The sequence below is a fragment of the Sinocyclocheilus grahami genome, unplaced genomic scaffold (genome assembly GCF_001515645.1).
Source record: "Sinocyclocheilus grahami isolate Dianchi unplaced genomic scaffold, SAMN03320097.WGS_v1.1 scaffold117.1, whole genome shotgun sequence".
In the NCBI taxonomy this organism is placed as follows: domain Eukaryota; kingdom Metazoa; phylum Chordata; class Actinopteri; order Cypriniformes; family Cyprinidae; genus Sinocyclocheilus; species Sinocyclocheilus grahami.
In genome coordinates this window covers 1017858-1030257 of record NW_015505296.1, presented here as the reverse complement: position 1 = coordinate 1030257, position 12400 = coordinate 1017858, and the positions used below count along the sequence as shown (strand labels likewise).

Genomic DNA, 12400 nt, shown 5'->3' with positions numbered 1-12400 from the left:
TTAAATGGAAGACGTTTGGGATGATCAGAACCCTTCCTAGAGCTGGCCGTCCGGCCAAACTGAGCTATCGGGGGGGAAGAGCCTTGGTGAGAGAGGTAAAGAAGAACCCAAAGATCACTGTGGCTGAGCTCCAGAGATGCAGTTGGGAGATGGGAGAAAGTTGTAGAAAGTCAACCATCACTGCAGCCCTCCACCAGTCGGGGCTTTATGGCAGAGTGGCCCGACGGAAGCCTCTCCTCAGTGCAAGACACATGAAAGCCTGCATGGAGTTTGCTAAAAAACACCTGAATAAGATTCTCTGGTCTGATGAGACCAAGATATAACTTTTTGGCCTTAATTCTAAGCGGTATGTGTGGAGAAAACCAGGCACTGCTCATCACCTGTCCAATACAGTCCCAACAGTGAAGCATGGTGGTGGCAGCATCATGCTGTGGGGGTGTTTTTCAGCTGCAGGGACAGGATGACTGGTTGCAATCGAGGGAAAGATGAATGCGGCCAAGTACAGGGATATCCTGGACGAAAACCTTCTCCAGAGTGCTCAGGACCTCAGACTGGGCCGAAGGTTTACCTTCCAACAAGACAATGACCCTACGCACACAGCTAAAATAACGAAGGAGTGGCTTCACAACAACTCTGTGACTGTTCTTGAATGGCCCAGCCAGAGCCCTGACTTAAACCCAATTGAGCATCTCTGGAGAGACCTAAAAATGGCTGTCCACGAACGTTTACCATCCAACCTGACAGAACTGGGGAGGATCTGCAAGGAGGAATGGCAGAGGATCCCCAAGTCCAGGTGTGAAAAACTTGTTGCATCTTTCCCAAAAAGACTCGTGGCTGTATTAGATCAAAAGGGTGCTTCTACTAAATACTGAGCAAAGGGTCTGAATACTTAGGACCATGTGATATTTCAGTTTTTCTTTTTTAATAAATCTGCAAAAATGTCAACAATGCTGTGTTTTTCTGTCAATATGGGGTGCTGTGTGTACATTAATGAGGAAAAAAATGAACTTAAATGATTTTAGCAAATGGCTGCAATATAACAGAGTGAAAAATTTAAGGGGGTCTGAATACTTTCCGTACCCACTGTAAGTACTAATATACAGACAATATGTTAGTAATATGCATGCTAATAAGCAGCTAGTTAATAGTGAGAATTGGTCCTTAAAATAAAGTGTTACCGTTTTTCCTTCTATTTGAATATATTTTAAGATGTCATTTATTCCTGTAATGTAAAGCTGAATTGTCAGCAATCGTTTTTCCAGTCTTCAGTGTCACATGATCCTTCAGAAATCATTATAATTATGTGGATTTGCTGATCAAGAAACATTTCTTATTATTATCAATGTTAAAGACAGTTGTTCTGCTTAATATATTTGTGAAAACAGTGATAAAAGTTCAAAATAACAGCATTTATTTGAAATAGAATTGTGATAATTGTGATATAACTGCCTTTATTATCTGTTTTGACCGCAGTTTAGACCACAGAATTTTAAATAGTAGTGTAGAGATACAGATTTTTAATCACATTTTTACGTTATTTATATAGTGTAATTATCATAATTGCTGTAAAGATTTATATATTTATACATTGTTTTAGTTTCATTTAATTGAGTTTTAATGTGGACAGTAAATATTTAAACTTTATCCTGTAAACTTTAGCTCTGGTTGAAATTAAATGGATAAGGATATAAGGAGATAAGGATAAAAGGAGAACTTTCTTCTGTGGAACACAAAAGAATAAAAATGTCTGTGAAAACCCCGCTAAATTTATTTATTTTTTTGTGATTCACTGTTTTCTACATAAACTGATTATTGTTAAAGCTACAAAAATTGCTCAGTCAAGAGCAGTGAGTGATTCCCTCTTTTCTTTTATTGTTTGATTAATATTAGACACAGATGGCAGCAGGGTTATAATGCACGGATCTAATATATTGTTATATATATATATATTGATGTTTTTCCTCAGCTGTTCCCCAAACATTCAATTAAGACATAACTGACTATGTTTGCATGAATACATGCCAAGATATATTTTGAAATACTGTAATTATCTATATATCTGGCCGTTCATTCGGGATTCGGGATTGCATGCTGTCTGAGAGAAGTGTCTTTTTGTTTGTGCGCTTCAGGTATTTGTCAGTCAGTGCGATGTGCATTGAGATCTTTTTTTGTGGCTTATTAGGATTAATAACTATTTTAACATCAAGTAAGTCCCACACTATATATTCTCATTCATGCATGTTCTTTTAGTAAAAATTGCAAGTGCTTTGCTTCCGAAGGACATGCAAAACTTTTTTTTTTCTAAATAAAGAAAAAAGTTCTTTATTTAGCCTACAATAAAACGGTACAATAATATGTATTATAGGCCTATTTAAAAAAATTTTTTAAACATCTACTTTTCAAAACCCCTGGTACAGATAGAAAACTTGAACTTGTTGGTGTGTGTGTTTTGTTAGTGGTCTGTGTCTTTCCCACCTGGTTCAGTTCCAGATTAGGTTGTGACGGTGGCGGTGGGTGCTGTGATGTGCTCTTAATGATCTACATCGCATTTGGCTCTAGAGTTACCGCCTGAAGTCCTGGCAGCTGAAACCTCCGCTGCTGCTGTCCTCACCAGAGAGATGTGTGCAACTGACACACAGGTTCTCACCCTCGCAAGCTCCTCATTTGACCTGCCGCACCGTGTGACTCCAGCGTTAATGGTCCCAATAATGGATCATCTGCTGACAACTCTTACGACTCATTTATGCTGATAATTATCACAACTGTTCAAGAATGTCTGGAACAAACCACACGTCTTTCTCTTGATTTGGCCTCTCTCGCACATGTAAACAGGGAACATCGGCACATTGAATGCATCTCTCAAATAGACAATGTAATCGTCCGTTAAAAAGCCATCAGTAGAGATCTAAAGTGGGACATTTTGAGTGATTCTGAGCTGATGGTTACTCCCTAAGGTAACTCAAAATTTGATGAAGGGTGAAAGCGGCAATTGCAGACAGGAGTGGTGGGGGGTCTTTTTTCATCGCCTCAGTGCACACGTCTGGCTTTCAGGGGGGCACTTCACTCAACACTGTGGATGCACAGCTCACTCTAGTGGCCACCGAGCACCCTCCCCTGAGTTTCTCTGGATAATCCTCCTTTTGTGTAAGGAGTCACTTTTCAGGGCACTATTTCTTTTGGTTGAACTGATCCAGTTGAGGAGTGGAGTGAAAAGACTCTTCAGTGGAGACGTAGTGTTTTGTTGCATGACTGTGTTGAAAGAAGCCAGTTGTAATGAACCTACTGTATAGCACAATGTCTGTGCCTTTTGCTCTGGTATATTATTAGTGGAGTTTGCTGTGGCAAGCATAACTTTTATTATTGTGTATTCAAATTTAGCATGAAACTCATCACACTGTTTGTGCATCGAAATGGAATGATACCTCAAATCATGTGACTTATTGTCTAGACGTGTGCAAACACTTAAAACTTGACAAATATTGGACCTATGAACAACTCAGAACATCTTAGAACTACGTATCAACACTATTTTAACCACCCAGAACGTCCTTAACAACCACCTGTCAACCCTGTATCAACCTCCCAGATCATTCTACAGTGTTTCCCACAGACTTACACTCTATGTGTGGCGGCACTTCCCCTGGGGGAAATATATATGTATATAATGTAAATATAAAACAGCAGACAGGCTTTTGAAAGTGCAAATTCATTCTCTGCCAGCAGGAGGCACTTTAAGAGCAGCAGAAACAGCGGTTTCCCCGGTAACAGCTGTAATCAAAGCAGCGCTGCGCTAATGAACACTACTTTATCAGGCATTATAGGAAAGATTAAATGAAAATGACATCAAAACTTTTCTGAAGTCAATCGGTAACCTTCAAAAAAGATACATTTATATAAAAGCACCCGTGCCATTTTGATGAAGTTTTGAAGTGTGCAGTGCTCATGTTTATTCAACGAAGTCAAAGAATTTTGGAAAATCTATTTGTGGCGGTCAGTGTTGATATTGTGGCGGGCCGCCACAAATAAGTCAATGTATTAGAAACCCTGATTCTAGCAACCACCTAGCAATGAGTATCAAACACTCAGAAGACCTTAGGAACCAAATCATGCCCTGGCACCCATAGCATCATGAAGGTGAGTTTTGCACAGGGAAGCACCGCTGTTGCTCTAGTTAAGTACATTTTCGTGAGGATCAAGTAAAAATACATCATATATTCGTGCTGTGTTGTAGTTTTGTTAAAAACTTCTTAACATTGTAGTTTCATTGTCATGTTTTTAATGGGAGCAGTCTGTGCTTTCCCCCTAGATCACAGTGTCTTTTTTTAGGGCTGAACAATGAAGCAAGAAATATGTAGGGCAACAACAGGGGAAGCTCTCCTTCAAGGGATGCCTTTATTTTGTGTCCCACTTATGACATTTTGGGTGATCAGCGCAGTTACATATCGCAATGCTAGAGCCTAATAGTACTGAATGCTCAATCCCAGCACTGATTAACGAGCAAAGAGACATGGCTTAATGAATTATTAATGCCGTGAGGTCAGAAAAATGACTTGCTTTTGAAGCTGGTTTGATGAATGGATGCTTCTACATACAGCTTTTTGGCTGAAATGTATTAACCTGGAAAAGGTTTAGGGCACTATGCTGTGAAAGGGCAGGGAAACACAGCCCGTTCACTGAGAAGCCACAGAAATAAACATCCTGGCACTGCATTGCAGGGATGAATAATCCACCCTGTTTAATTCTAGTGCAGCGTCCCCACACTTTGAAAATCTCCCACACACCAGCAGCCTGTTCTTTAGAGAGAGAGGAGGAGGAGAAAGAGAGACATTGGCAGGTCATGTTCTCCAAGACTGCGATGCTTGCCTGTGTCTGATATTCAGTATCAGAATTCAATGTCATATACACCTCTAAAAATGCATTACAGCAGCTGATGAAATATCAACTCATTTTAATACCAGGCTTCACCTGTAATGGCTTAGTTTGATATCTTAAGATTTATCACCTTTCGATCTCTCAGACCTGGGTTACATTTTTAATATTAAAGGGGTCATATGATGCGATTCAAATTTTTCCTTTCTCTTTGGAGTGTTACAAGCTCTTGGTGCATAAAGAAGATCTGTAAAGTTGCAAAGACTAAAGTCTCAAATCCAAAGAGATATTCTTTATAAAAGTGAAGAGTCAGCCACGCCTACCTAAAACGGCTCATTCTAACACGCCCCCACGTCTACGTCACGATGTGGGACGTTCTGTGGAACAAAGTTGGGCAGTTCCAACTTTGCAAGGACAGTCTGGCGCTTCTGTGTATTTACAACACTGTTCCAGAACAGTTCAACCCAAATATTCAGATGTGTGCAGCACATTTTATGGAGGATAGATGAGGACTGTTTCCTGAACCAGTAGCCTAACGCATCTGTGTCACAAAGGCTGTTTCTATAAAGTTGGGCAGTTCCAACTTTGCAAGGACAGTCTGGCGCTTCTGACTCACAGCCTGTAAGTACGTTTTTTTTATATTTAAATCATTTAAAATGATGATTCAAATGCGAGTTTTGAGCAGTGTAGAGTAGGCTTGTTGTTTGTCATTTCTCTGATCACAAATGCAGACATGGTTTTATGTTTACGCGGCGCAATGCAACGCAACGTGTAAAAAGACAGTATAAGTCATTATAATCCGTAATTATGTCCCCACTGGATGCAACAAATGCCTCGTTTGTAATGGGTTTTATTGGTTTTGTCTCATCTAGTGATGTCCGGATCATGAACAAATCATTCGATTTAACAGGATGTTCTTAGTGAACCGGTCGAACCAGTTCACCAAATCGAACTGAATCGTGTGAAACGGTTCGCGTCTCCAGTACGCACTAATCCACAAATTACTTAAGTTATTCGGTTTATAAACGTGCCTGACACTCTCTCTAGCGCGAAATAAACCAATATCCCGAGTTATTCAGTTACTCCTAACAGAACATTGACTGAACTGCTAAAAGAGAACGGATGATGGGATGTGCACGAGCAGAGTCTTGTCCTGCTGGGAGACGGCATCACAGTATGTTAAGGGGCGTAACATTTCCAAATACTGTTCTTTTTAGCAGCATCATATGACCCCTTTAACACTCAATTCATGATGATTCTGTGGCACTATAATAAGCAAAATTGTGTTTGACAAATTGATTGTTCTTTTTATTTGGCTACTACAGAATGTGTCATCTTTCCTTGTCTTATGACTTGTAAGTATGAGAACATTAAGACAGATGTTTTAATATTGATCGGTAGCAAAAACTGAGGATTTGAATCCGTTCTGTGAACCATTTCATGGCTCCGATTCGTTGATTTGTTTCATTGATCAAAAAGTTCATAGATTATTATTTTTTTTAAATCCTGTATTTATATTTTATATAATAAATTTCAACCATTTTGATTTATATAATGTTTTATGTTTAATATTTATATGCAGGGCTTGAAATTAACTTTTTTACTCACCAACCAATTTGGCTTAAAAGTTACCGGCCATTCATAACTTCTACCAGCCAAAAACCCCCCCCGAAATAAACCAACAGTTTGAGGCTGTCTACATGACAAAGCGACTGTTGCAAATCATTTTGTGTCGGTACTAAGGGTGTGCGATATTGACAAAAAATAATATCTCAATATTTTCTGGGATTTTATTGATAAAGATAATTAGACAATATTTTGCTGAGTGTGTTATTGTGCTGATATCTTAAGGATACCGTGGACAGCTGACTCCTAAAGTTTTTGGTATGCTTCATATTCTGTGTGGTCAGTTCACAGCAGTGATAGAAATGAATCTTTTCCAATAAGTTTAGATATATTTTTACCTTTTATGGGCATTTTTACCTTTATAAATCCATTTTTACTAAAAGTGTGCATCATCTTTTGAGTCAAATTCTTACATTTAATAAGGCAATTATAACAATACTACATTTAGGCTGTTACTAAACAAATGAAATCAGTATCAATAAAATTCATCAGAAGTTGCATATGAAGTGGCATTTAGATGTATTTACACATGTTAATGCAGCTTAGAGGGACATGGGATGCTTTAACCTGCAGTTACAAATGCATAAATAATGTTTTGATATTTTCAACATGAAATGTTGAATAGTGATATTTAAATTATTTTAAAAATTAAAAGATACTTTAAATGTGAAATTAAATCCGCCAGTAAGTGGCAGCAAGTCACTGTTAAGTGAGTCATTGCGAATGAACCGAATCATTTAAACGATTGATTTTGCTCAGAGATGCAAAACAGCGCTGTGTTTTGAATGTTTTCTGTTGGCGAAATAACGCAAAAACAGCCAATATGGTGTCTAAAACGTAAGTCTCTTGATATTAACTTATTGTTTATTGAACTGTTGTATAAAATCAATATCACATTTGTAACCATGCTGATTTAAAAAAAAAAAACAGCACTCTTCGTGTGATATTAACTATATGAATTGATATAAATATATACATTTTCCAACCCCCTTATCTTGAATTTTGAGATCATTCGTAATGCATATTAACAGACTGAATCATGCAATGAAAGAATGCACTCTAAATGCGCACAGCACAAAGTTAGTCTAACCAGACTACATCACGTCGCGTATGCGTGCACTTTGTAACTTAGGTGTGTTTTGTTTGGTTTTTGCAATATACTCTATAATGTCATGATGTCTCACGAGTTCAGTATTTGCGCTAAACCTGCGCAGGTTTGGCTTGCATGAACTTCCCAAAGAAATTAATGAGTGAACATAACTTACGAAAAGTAACCTGTCAAACTGGCTAGTGATTTGACAGCGTTACCCGCCACAGCTGATTTTTACCCGCATTTGGCGGTTTGGCGGGTGTTCATTTCTAACCCTGTTTATATGTATAATTGTTGTTTCTAAAAAAAATGTAAATACCTTTTGAAATAAAAGATAAATCAAATAATTTATTATTATAACATAATTATTTCGTTTTTGAATAGTTATTTGAGCTATATTTCTCTGTCCTGCCATTAAGAAGAAAATTACTAAAAGATTAGTCAAGCTCTCTGTCTCTGCTGAGGAGGCCACATTTCTGACTCTGCAGCTTTTTGCAGTAATAGGGTCTTATCATCACTGAGAGAAAAGCTTTGATGGGGTCTGTGTTTTCCAGAGGTAATCACACTGATTTCTCATAGAGGGCAGGGAAGCAGTTTAAAAAGCTCAGTTCAGCATGACCTCTTTTTGAGGGGGTTTAATCAATAAACCGATAAGAGATGCCATTTTAATTCACATGCCTCTCTTTATCTTGCCATTCGTTTTGGTGCGAATTATGTATGTGGGAGGCTGGCTTTGCAGTGCCGTTTGCTTTGTTTATTTGTATTTGATAGAACCGGATGGAAATTCTTAAATATATTCAGCGTGCTTCTATGAAGATTAGCTAGTCCTCTGTGCATTGCTCAAGCTTGAACAGAGGATTGTTTGAACACGCTGCCATAACTATCGCTGCAAATATCAACCACAGCTCCTAAACAAATTTTAGTCTCTCGTCTTCTCTGCTTAGAGCTTTCACTTCCTCCTGTTTTCATTAAGAGGAGGAAAGCACAGTGGCATTGCTGTGTGTGTTTTCTTCTTTTAGAATCACATGCAGAGAGCACCTCAGGGAGGAATTAAAAAAGAAAGGCTATTTTTAGACCACCAACTGAGGTTTTAGATGTCTGGTGCCCTTGCAGGTGCTAAATCACTCTTATTTTAGAAATGGTGCCTTGGCCTAAATCAGTCACTGTTGTATGAAAGTGCCCCTATGCTATTTGAAATGTTTATAATTTGGTTTTGGGAGTCCCTAACAACAGGTTTACCTGCATGCAAGGTCAAAAAACACTTTCATTTTCTTATAATATGGATTTGATTTTACGTCATTTCTCAACGACTCTCAAATGATTTGTTCAAATATCCATCTTTCCAAACCCCTCCTTTGCATAATGTTACTCTGCTCTGATTGGTCCCATGACCCAGTCTGTTGTGATTGGTCTACTGCATACAGCGCAAGTCGGAAACGGAATGCCCATCACCAGTACTGGAATACGGCTTATCAATAATTCATCCTATAATTATATATCCTATATATATATATATATATATACACAATTGCATGCTCCCTCAAAACTTGCAACATCTGTGCATTGTGCTGTGTGATAAAACTGCACATTTTAGAGTGGCCTTTTATTGTAGCCAGCCTAAGGCACACCTGTGCAATAATTGGCTTAAGGAGGAAGCTGTTAAAGATTTCTGAGCAGGGATACTTTCTGCATGGATGCCACATGGCAGGAGATCTCTTGTAATTGCAGAGTGTGAAGTGACATTGAGCTCAAGGATCAGATGCTTTGTATTTCACAGTGTACACATGTTGACGGTCGTGCATTTTGAGACACGGCTAATTGTAACTTGATAGAAAGCTCTTCCTGACCATTAAGGCCGAAAGCAGCTAGTTAAACTTGCATTATGGGCTTCTGTTGCCTTATTTCACCCGTTTTGTCTTTAGTTTTGTATTATTTATGTCTGTACAATTCAAGGGCTGGTCTCTAAATAACTTCCTACACGAGATCAATGACAATGTCACCACATTAACCTCAGCTCAAAGGCTTCTGGCTTATTATGAAATTAATCCTTTTAATTAATTGAATCATTCAAAACTTGATTTAACCATCCCAGATGTATTGAATAATTCAGCAATGGTTATATGTATTTTAAGATTTTTACTAATGGATAAAGACACCGGGCGCTTTAAGACAGTCCTCAAGCATGCCATGCTTCCTCAATTGTTTTATTACATTAAGAATTGCAAACATCTTTGTATTAAGTTTTCTGAAATGTTATGTTTGAATATGCAAATAAGGCATTAGCTGATTAAACATGTACTAATTTGCATACATTTCCCGAACAAAAATCTGAGCATTGGAAAAAGCTAGGTTCTTGTTTAATTTTGTTGACTTTTTCAAATGGCTTTACAGAAGGGATTTTTAATTATAAAAAGTCATGATCACTCCATAAATCAGAAAATACGATAAACAGCCAAAATAATAATAATAAATTCATAAAAAAAAAAAAAAACAGTTTTAGGAGTAAAATGTAAAAAATTTTAAATTAGAGAAATTAAATATGAAGACAAAATATTCAGAATATAAATAGGAATAAAACTGTAATTTTAATTTTTGCAAGTGTAGATTTCTGACTCAGAAAAATATTCCAGTAGTCTGAAAAAAAAAAATAGCAATGAAAAGCCAATTAGCGCAAAATCTCAATTAACAAGTGCATAACAAACTGTATTTTTCTATATTTTTGTAGTGTCTTGCCTTAGGCAGAGCTCTAGTGCACTGATAGCTATTAATGATGTTGATTGTTTATCACATAATGGGATGTTTGGGCCCATAAACACATGGTTGTATGCAAGGTTTGGATATAATTGTACTGCAAATGAATACCGTATTTTACATGTGGACTTTTATGTAGGCTGTATAAGACATTTAAATATATAGCCCGGAAATTGGTGCAGAAAAGTAAAATCTCCAAAAAGGCAAGTTTGATAAGGGTGGGTTTTATACCATATATGCATATTTATATAATGTGTTATAGGGTGCATCTCACAAAAAAAAAAAGCCTAGGTTAAATGTCACTTTAAAATCAGAAGAAAAGAAAAAAAATATTTTGCATGAAGAAAATTAAGCCTGTTTTAGGACCATTAAGATTAAGATTGCATATTGACTATTTTCAGGCCAAACAAATGAATTTGTTTTCAATTAAATTAACATTTATTTCTTTTTCTTTCTCCATAGTCCTATAGAATCTTGTCAGAATTTCTACAAAGACTTCACATTGCAAATTGACATGGCATTCAACGTGTTCTTCTTACTCTACTTTGGCCTGCGCGTAAGTACATATATTTAACTTTCATATTTAACATCTATTTAACACATTCTGTACACTCAATATTGTGTTTTGGCCCCAAAACTGTTAATGTTTGACTATTAATTGTTCATTCTAATGTTCATTCATCTTAATTGTTCATTCTTCTTACTAAAATGTGATCCCCTTCAGGGCTCCAGACTGCGACCACCATGTTGTCCAACTCATAAGCGCTGCCATTTCTGTTGCATTTGAGAAACATTAAACGGCAAACGAAACGAAAGCGAAACTAAACCGTGCTGCTTTCAGCTGCGCAATGCGGACTGTTCATCAGCTCGCACCGTGATGCAAACAAACTTGCCCGAGCTCAGAACAGCTTTACTTGGGAGCCAAAGAAAGCGAAACTAAACCGTGCTGCTTTCAGCTGCGCAATGCGGACTGTTCATCAGCTCGCACCGCGATGCAAACAAACTTGCCCGAGCTCAGAACAGCTTTACTTGGGAGCCAAAGTTGATTTCGCGACACTGTTACTGCACAGATGCAACAGTGCTGCAAGATCCAGTGAGAAGCTTTTGAATTCGCCGCACAATGATAAGGTTGCTGCGAGATCTAGTGAGAATCATTCAAATTCTGCACAGAATTCTCGGTTATAAACAGCGCTGACATACGTCAGGAAACCAGAAGCGATAACGCTAACTGTAACCATGGTGTTGTGGTAGAAATAATCGAATGCATTACAATCATTCATTTCAGTGTTTGTACAACCTTTTGAGAGAGAAATTCAAGCACTTTTCAATGACTTTCAAGCAGTTCACACAACTATTTCCAGCACTTTAAAGCTCTAAAATGATCCAGTTTGAATGTTATTTTTAATGGGATGACCAAAATATACTTTGTGGTAAACAAACACTTGTGTAAAATAAAATAAAAATACATCAAATCACAATTATAACCAGTAGGGCAGCAGAGGAGCACTTATTGGCTTATTAATCATTAATTTCTACTTTTTCTCTATATTTTGAAATTATAAAATCACTATTATAAAATATCAAATCATCAAGAAATCAGATTTTGTCAGAATTTTACACTTTTTTGTGTATGAAGTAAGAAAAGTGGCAAAGTGCCTTGAAAAACAAGCTTTTCTTCAATTTGCTACTAAATCACACATAGTCACTGAAGTTGGTCAATTCCATATACTAGAAGAATAATGGTAAATTTAATAAGAGTGGAATATATACATTTTCTATAAAAAAAAAATTGATTTTGCACCTATTACTGTTGTTAATAAAAGTAAATTTTGTATGCATCTTAACTCAAGCTTAGTGCTTTGCTGTCAAATCTGTATAAACAATAAACAAAAGAAAAATAAACATGAAATGAACATGTAATATTATTAGTAACTGCACTTATTAATGCAAAACAATAGTAATTTTATGATTAAATGATCTATATTTTAATACTCCCGCACGCCACCCCCAGTGACCATCTGTAGAACTTAGTGGCGCTGGTGCCACTGCTCTCAAATGTTAGTC

At 37.1% G+C, this 12400-nt stretch overlaps 1 protein-coding gene across 1 annotated transcript in view; it reads left to right on the top strand.

Annotated features, from left to right (window-relative positions):
- Positions 1-12400, top strand: part of LOC107589535 (calcium-activated potassium channel subunit alpha-1-like) — a 287488-nt gene that overhangs the window by 162652 nt on the left and 112436 nt on the right. The window contains 1 exon segment of the mRNA XM_016278007.1: positions 10799-10892. Within this exon segment, the coding sequence (XP_016133493.1) occupies positions 10799-10892 (94 nt within the window).